At 36.3% G+C, this 8,123-nt stretch overlaps 2 protein-coding genes across 2 annotated transcripts; one reads left to right on the top strand and one right to left on the bottom strand.

Annotated features, from left to right (window-relative positions):
* Positions 1-400: 400 nt before the first annotated feature.
* Positions 401-2,389, top strand: LOC113328913. The gene is made up of 4 exons (XM_026575910.1): positions 401-716; positions 1,165-1,290; positions 1,703-2,003; positions 2,114-2,389. The coding sequence occupies exons 1-4, from the start codon at positions 576-578 to the stop codon at positions 2,287-2,289; spliced, it is 744 nt and encodes a 247-aa protein (XP_026431695.1). The 5' UTR covers positions 401-575; the 3' UTR covers positions 2,290-2,389.
* Positions 2,390-3,398: 1,009 nt separating this feature from the next.
* Positions 3,399-6,556, bottom strand: LOC113286488 (heterogeneous nuclear ribonucleoprotein 1-like). Its single transcript, XM_026535098.1, has 3 exons — positions 6,113-6,556; positions 4,969-5,950; positions 3,399-3,673 (listed from the first exon to the last, which is right to left on the bottom strand). The coding sequence occupies exons 1-2, from the start codon at positions 6,332-6,334 to the stop codon at positions 5,006-5,008; spliced, it is 1,167 nt and encodes a 388-aa protein (XP_026390883.1). The 5' UTR covers positions 6,335-6,556; the 3' UTR covers positions 3,399-3,673; positions 4,969-5,005.
* Positions 6,557-8,123: the final 1,567 nt, after the last annotated feature.

Genomic DNA, 8,123 nt, shown 5'->3' with positions numbered 1-8,123 from the left:
TTAGGTGAAACAGTTGGAAATTCTATAGAGGGAAAATAGAGTATAGTCACTGTTAATTACGTGGGTGAGTTGAGCAGATAATAGTATCCCTATATAAATTGCAACAACCTATCCATATTTCCACACCCATAACCACCACCAATGTTTGGAAGAGGGAGAGGTTTACCGAACCCAATCCACGTCTCAACTATTCTCACGTCGTGACGGAGATAGTAATCCTACTGGATTACAAACATACCCCTCTCCTAATCTACTAACTAAGACGTTTTCGACAAGATATACATTGGAATTGTGTAACCAAAGTAAGGTTAAATTAGTCAAGTAATTTATAATGAAGTTGATATTAAAAATAAACTAATCTCTCTCACTGCACCACTTGGGATACCCACTCCCACGTCCATATTATTTGGTTGGAAATCAGGTTAGAAGTTAGAAAATAAAGCTTCTTCTTCTACCACTACTTAATCTCTCACACTAGTCATCAATATCATATCTATATACAACACCAATATTCTCCCTAGATTTCCTCAATCTCTCTTTCTTTCTCCCATCTTAACATTCTTGCCGTCTTTGCAATGTCAGTAATGGAGTTCTCATCATCAGCAGCAGCCATAATACTTCAGGAAGAAGAAGAGGACCAGAATGATTATGTTGGGTTTGAAGAAGGAAGGGTATGGCTTCCTACCCATAAGTTCAACGAAGCTTGGGATATCAAGGTACACACATATATGTTTCTACTAATCTTCATGCATGATTAATTAATTCTTTAGGCCTAAAATAAAAACGTTCATGACCCTCTTGTATTGATCGTCATTTTCATTTTATCGGATTAATGGATTGGTATTGATTTCTTTAAAGTCTTGTGTGATAAGTTCATTAATTCTTAGCTTCTTACCTCTATGTTGTGGTAATATGTGATTAGGATTGAGTAGCTAGTCCAATTCTCAACAACTTTGGTATATCATCCGTATGCATACATGATCACGAGTATCGGAATAGTGATCAAAGAATCCGTACCCAAATTCTTTGTCGATCAAAATAAAAAATAAAAAAATCCTGCAAATATTGTGGATATTTCGGTTTTTAAGCAATACAAATAACTTTAATTTAATTTCAGTCATTTTCTTTTCATGTGGTGCTAAGTTTTATCTGTATGGTTTGCAGGAATCTTTGAAGCCTCGTCAAAAACATCGTCATGCTAATAGTAATCATCAACAACGCCATCATCAGCATCAAAATCATCCAGGGCCTAAAATGTCTTCCAGGGCAGACACCGGAACATTTCCTATGGTATGCTTGCTAACTATCAAACATGCGCCCTAGTTCCTGGTATAATGAAGCTGCGAGGGTACCCCAAAGATTGTGTTTAGGAATGAGATTAATTAGTGGAACGCCATAAACATCAAAATTTGAATTTTCAAATATTATGTGCGCCCATTTTGCATTGATTAATATAATTTGAATAAAAATTAAGAATATTCTCCCAAGTCTTTTTTGTTATACAAAGATATATGCCTCTACCTGGCTGGGTCCTAAAATATTTAGAAATCAATAAAGAAAAAAAGTTTTATAATTTGATTCCGATAAGCTAAAACTCGAATTTAAATGCAAGTTTAAAGTGATTATTCTTTCATTAATTCTTTTATTTTTACTTTTACTTTTCTTTTCTAATTTCAAATTATTTGTATGCTATGCTATACAGTATGATCAATTCGATACGCACTCAAAACCTCGCACAAGTACAATATTCTACCAGAGGCCTATAATTGTTCCAGGAGGAACTCGAGTATCACCACCAGCAACAACTATGGGAATGCGAGCAGTATTTCTAGATTCTGGAGAAAAGAAATGTGGAACCGGATTTTTTCTACCTCGCAGAGCAGGCCAAAATTTTCAACCAAACAAGAAACCTGCATGTTCCCCGGTTCTCCTTCCTGCTAAGGTCGTTCAAGCCTTAAACCTCAATGTGCATGAATTGGGCTCTCAGTTTGCACCTCGACGAGGTTCGTGTACTAATCCAAGCACCAAATTAATCATCTGTCAATTGTTTTAACACGTAGTTCTGGTAATGAAAATCACAACTGGACTAAAATGCATGCTGTTTTGCTTGCAGATCAAATCAAAAACCTTACAAGCCAAGGAAAAATTACTAATCAAGATTCTAAGACCAACAATAAGAATCACAGCATCGATTTTGATGTTCATGCAACACGTTGTGTAGCAGCTACAAAGGGAGGCCATAATAATTCTTCAGCTGATATCTTTCTTCCAAAGGAATGGAGTTATTAATCTGAAATGTTAATTAAGCTAGCTTAATTAAAATAAATCAGTAATCAATAATGTTTATTTCAGCATTTTTTTGATTTTAAAATTTTATGTTTGTTGTAAAATGATTCTTAATCAAGCTATAATAAATTTCTACCGAAGGATTTTGCTTCCTAATTTTGGTTCTAGACTTCTAGTTAAGTTTTGAAATTGTACCGGCATTGGTTCCAATAGAAGTTTAGCTGTCTTCGTGGGAGTTCTCAAGTGGTTCCGGTGAATAAAGTCCGTGAACAACCAATCTGCTCTTTTGGTTGAGGTTTTAGAATCTATGTATTTTGCAAAACACAATCCTTTACATTCAACAACAAGGAAGTGGTACAGGATTATTATCCTTGTTCTTGACAATGAGACTCTTCGTACAGCTGAAGGGTTTTTCAGATAGGAATTTTGATTTAGAAATGCGTGCAGGGTTTGGATTTGGGATTGAGGATGAGACGGTGCTTGTGAGAAGACCATCAACATGTTCTGTAGCTCTAGTTTGCTGTTTTTGCCCAATCACTCTCTGTGTGGTTTCTCTGTGTGCAGCATTCACAGTGCTGTTAGTTGTTTCCTTGAACATGGTGTAGATTGGGAATGACTAAACTTTGAAATGATGGCCCTATTTGGTATGTATTTGCCAAAATTCCTAGACATTCGCTTTGCCAAGCTTAAAAATGGATGACAATATTTGTATCCTTCCATGAGGACAAACAGAAAGTTTTGCAATTCTGAAGCAACTGCAAAAATTGCAGCTGTGAGCATGCAGAGTTCCACTGCAAATTTTTGATGAAAACTATGCAGTTCTTTAAAAATTTGATGCTCACTGATGGAATAAATAGAGATTAAGTTCAAAAAAAACCGTTTCACAGAGGGTTGAATATCTGATATTTTTTCCGTGACAAATTTTCCTTTCACACTCGCTTGGTTTCTGCAACACTGCAACTAACCAAACTTACACTGGCCAACCATTTCAACAGAAGGAATTGTCTGTCTATTGACTGCATATCCTGTTGTCTGCTTTCACTATCCCTTGAAGCCTGCTTAAAGCTTTGTTGCAGAAATGGTAGAACCATCGAGAGAAAAAAATCAGACCATTCAACAAAAAAAATATAATGAAGAAATATTAATAATAATGGTAAATGATGGAAATAGTTGTAAATCATGCACAAGATCAGAAGAAAAAACAAAAAAAAAAACACTGCAAATGTATCCAAATTAAAGACACAACATGGATTGACAGAAGCAGTAATTTGTTGGCCTCAAAATGCAGCTCTTCCAGTTTTCTATCTGTTTTGTTTGTTAATTTGGAACTCAATTTGGATACCTCATGTATGTCCTCTCTTTCTCTCCCCCTCTCTTGCAACAGAACCTGCACACAATCAAGCTATTGATAATTAACATCTTTATTGACATAAAGTTTCTTCAGAAGTGCTGATAAAAAGAAATAACTTAACAGACCTAATGGCAATCGATGTTCGTAATGAAATTACACACTTCCAAACCCAATACAGGATTGCTTGTTCTTAAGAAGTGCTGATAAAAAGAAATAACTTAACAGACCTAATGGGAATTGATGTTCATAATGAAATTACATACACTTCCAACTCGAACTACAAGATTGCAATTAAGTTTTTGATATAAGTCCTATTTTTGCCAATAAGGTTGTGTATATATAACAAAAACAGAACATATGCAGACAGTTGTTAAGTTATTGAACAAGGGGTTCTCTTCATGGGAATCATGTTGATATAGTTCAAGCAATGTTCAAGATCTCACAGTCTCACAGGAGATAAGCATAGCGTGACAAGCCATCAGAAGCACAGAGAACACGTACACAATGACTTCAGCTAGACAAGATATAACGTAAAATTCTCAAGTTGCAACAATAGAGTAAAATGTAGAAAAAGCAGTGATGACAGTAAAAGGAAGGGACTTCTATTTCAACATGAATTGGTCTTATCTAAGATACAGGCTCGCTTAACCCCGTAATTGGAATAGACCAGAACTTCATAAACGGAGTTCCAAAATGACTCGACATATATTCTGTTGCTGCTGCTGGGAACGTTCATTAAAGCTAGAGAGAATAAATACAATCAAAGCACTGACTTTGGAAACATACGACTAGTTTTATTAAGTTTATAACATCAGGTTTTTGGTTAAGTCATTTACTATCATTCGAAGGCATACATTTAGTCCTTGTAAGGAAAATTTGCAGTTTCAAAATGCTTGAAAAGGAGAGAGTTTGCGCACTCTGATTGATTTCTTAAATTCTCCTCACACTATGCAATCTGGTTGTTTACTTTGTTTATGAAGTTCATTCAAATTCAATCCACGAATTCTATTTCAACATGAATTGGTCTACCAACAAGATAAATACAAGTGAGGTTCCATCCCTGAGATTTGGTATCCAATTGTAAGCATTTAGAAACAACCATCTACAAATCACAATACCACATGCCTACATCCTTTGGATGTTGGTGTAGAGACATTCACATATTTATAATCGTATATTGGAAAGTCTCAACAAATTATATGACATGATGGCAAGAGACTATTCCATAAGGTAACAGAACGTTTTAAGGAAGTAAGACAAGAATAAACAGCTAAAACAGAAGATAAGATATAGAATTCAAACACAAGCTTGCACTGTAAAGATTTACTGACCTCATATGGTTCTGTAATATTAAGACATTCCATGAAGTCAACTGGAGTTGGCAACAGTGTACGGCCTAAATCGCCCCTCAATGCCTCTTTGATTCTGTTTACCTGCACCAGCACCATAGCTTCCTGCGAGATCAGAAGAATCATCATCCATCTTTCCACCATCAACTCCCGGGGACGTAGCAGCACCTGGCATCTGAGCATCACCACCCATATTCCATTTCCCATTTGCTGCAGCAGGACCCATAATCCCACGATAACCAGCACCTGGCATTCCCACGAAACCCCCATTCAAGTAACCAGGATACATTGCAGGACCTCCAAAAGGCATTGGACTCCTTCGAGAGCCAACCATCGCAGAGCTATTCCATAGTGGACTCCTGGGAGACACAATTGGGGTCCCTCCATAACCTACTGCTCCATATCCACCCATAGGATATCCTCCGAGATACCCACTAGCTCCATAAGGATACCCTCCAGCAGAAGCATAACCTGAAAGTTGAGGAGGATATCCAGAGTAAATTCCCCCATATCCTGGCCTTAACGGTGGGTAAATTCCACCACCTTGTGCACCACCAAAAGCAGATCCTCCTCTTCCACCATTCATTCTCATATTATAACCACCATTGTGACCACTATTACTCCCATCTTTAGGTACAGCTCTCTTAACCTCAACTACTTTGTCATTCAACTCATGAAAACTCTTCTGCATTACATTCTCTACGGCTTCCTCGGAATCAAAAGTGATGAAACCAAAACCCCTAGGTCTATGTGTTGTGGTATCATACATAACAACAACATCAGTAGTTCTACCAAACTTCTCGAAATAAGCTTTAAATTCTTCCTCAGTTAAGCTAGGAGATAAACCACCTACAAAAATCTTCTTTGTCCTAAACTGACCATTATTACCATTACTCTTACTAAAACCCTTTTGATTGTAAGGGTTATTATGTTCACCTCTTGGCACTGCTTTTTTCACTTCTACCTATAAAATCAACAATACCCATACAGAACAAAGATCAAATTCAAAACCCTAAACATAAAACAACATTGATTCAAGATAATGCAGTATCAAAAATCAAATCTTTACATAAATTTCTGAAAAGATAAAACAAAAATTGAAAGAGGGGTTTAAGAATTAACTAACCGTTCTTCCAAGAATAACATGTTTTTCTAAAAGAACTTTATCAGCTACAGATGGATCTGAGAATAGAACAAATCCAAAACCTCTTGCACTACCTGTATTTCTGTCTCTCATAATCACAGTCTCCACAACTTCACCAAACTTATTAAAATGATCTTTCAAAGTATCTTCATTGGTTTCCCATGAGATTCCACCCACAAAAATCTTCCCTTGTTCTGAATCCATACTCAAAATATCACCCAGAAAAAAGAACCCTTTTTTTTTGTTGCAGCTTCTTCAAAGAAAGAAACCCCTTAAAACCCTAATATGTAATGCAAACAGGGTTCGTTGAAAACACCCACCCCCAGAAGGTAAAAGTCAATAAAACTAAAAAAATTCTTCAAAACATAAAAAAAAAATTAGGAGGAGAAAATTTTGTAAAAACTGTGAGGTTTTTTTTGAAGAGAGGGTCAGTCAGAGGAGATGAATTAACAACTTATAGTGATGCTGTTTTGATTTTATCTTTATTCACTTTTGAGTGAAACTTCATAGAAGCAACGGTGGTGATTGAGTTTGATTATGTGTAACTGATATCTAAGCCGTTGGATCTTTCAGTAGATACTGTTTTTGTTAACCTAGGAGGAGTCTGGACTCTGGAGGAGATTCAGCAAGTATTTCGTCCGTACATTGATAAAGAAGGCATTGGAAATTAGTGTTGAATTAGGATTTTGTTGTGTTGTTAGCAAACCAGAATGGGACTCTAATTGGATGCACGCGTTTTCCCGATACCCGTTTCTGCATAAGTACTATAATCAGCTGTTAAACACAAAATCTCTGAAACGTAAATTACTAAAAATATATTATGAGCGAATTAATGACAATAAATAGCATAATTTCTATTATTTTTCGTTTAGATGAATCTTTAAGACCGGAGTACACAATTGTGCTCCACTCTCATCTCCCAGAGAGTATGAAATTTGTAAAAATAAATGCACATCGCTAGAGAAACAAAGAGTCCAAAAACAAGCTCACAACGGGGTTTTTTATTCTTTTTTATGAATAAGATTTTACTGGAAGGAAACTAAGACCCTTGAAGAGTCTAAATTACAGAACTAGAATCATCTAATACTGAGGAATGGTTCCTCTTCAAATTGGGATCTTAATCCTCCATAATGTATTAAACCTTTAAACCAAATGCAGGTATTTGGAGCCTGCAATTGCATTTATGCGTAAACACTCTAATCATCTGTTTTCGAACGTAAAATTAACAAGGCTAAATGGAAATGACCATAAAGAGAAAAAAAAATGTCGAAAACGCGTAATCTGCGAGTAAATGGGGATGCAGAGATATAATTTTTATGGCTTTTGAGCCAGATGAATTTGTGCCCCAAATGCACACAATTGTTGTACCTTGTAGGGTTTTGTAACTTTTAGTTAGTGTTGCTGCCTGCTAGGGTTTTAGGCTTCTTGGTGTGTCGGTGAAGGAGTCAAGTACAGCGTAATAATCACTTTCTTTGCTAAACAGATACAAAGACCACATAAGACTAGTCATTCATCTGCATATCCAATGATCAGAAAACGTTAGGTCACAACCATAAAATGGCAAGACAAAAAATTTATTGGTTGGTCATGTAATTTGGAGGACGGACCTACAATACACATTACTCGAAACATTACAAAAATGAAGTTGGGCTTCCACAAACTTGAATTCAACACTTGTCATGGTTTTACTTGATCCTAACCTGAAATTATTAAGCTTTGTTTAATGCCACTAAACAATTTTCTTGTAATGCTAAACGGTTAAGGTGCTGATTTCAATGTGAAAAATTATGGGAGTTTGGTACATTGGCTAAAGCCGCGTCCCAGGCAACCAGACTACGGCAGAAGACTTAAATGCTCGATGCTGAATTGCTATTTATGAACGAACATACAGCTAAACCTGTGGTACATCATGTAGCCTAGGTGTAACATCCTCCACGTTTCTATCAGATGGGAAAGATGGAATAGTTCGACAAAGGACACTGGGAGTTGGCAT

This window comes from Papaver somniferum, chromosome 1, assembly GCF_003573695.1.
Source record: "Papaver somniferum cultivar HN1 chromosome 1, ASM357369v1, whole genome shotgun sequence".
NCBI lineage: Eukaryota > Viridiplantae > Streptophyta > Magnoliopsida > Ranunculales > Papaveraceae > Papaver > Papaver somniferum.
This window is presented reverse-complemented; position numbering and strand designations above follow the sequence as displayed.

Excerpts from the sequence above, each read along its gene's own strand:
- LOC113328913 (XM_026575910.1), top strand. The coding sequence starts at position 576 with ATGTCAGTAATGGAGTTCTCATCATCAGCAGCAGCCATAATACTTCAG. Across the intron at positions 1,291-1,702 it reads ACACCGGAACATTTCCTATG|TATGATCAATTCGATACGCA; the intron begins GTATGCTTGCTA and ends TATGCTATACAG. Across the intron at positions 2,004-2,113 it reads TCAGTTTGCACCTCGACGAG|ATCAAATCAAAAACCTTACA; the intron begins GTTCGTGTACTA and ends TTTTGCTTGCAG.
- LOC113286488 (XM_026535098.1), bottom strand. The coding sequence starts at position 6,334 with ATGGATTCAGAACAAGGGAAGATTTTTGTGGGTGGAATCTCATGGGAA. Across the intron at positions 5,951-6,112 it reads ATGTTATTCTTGGAAGAACG|GTAGAAGTGAAAAAAGCAGT; the intron begins GTTAGTTAATTC and ends TTGATTTTATAG.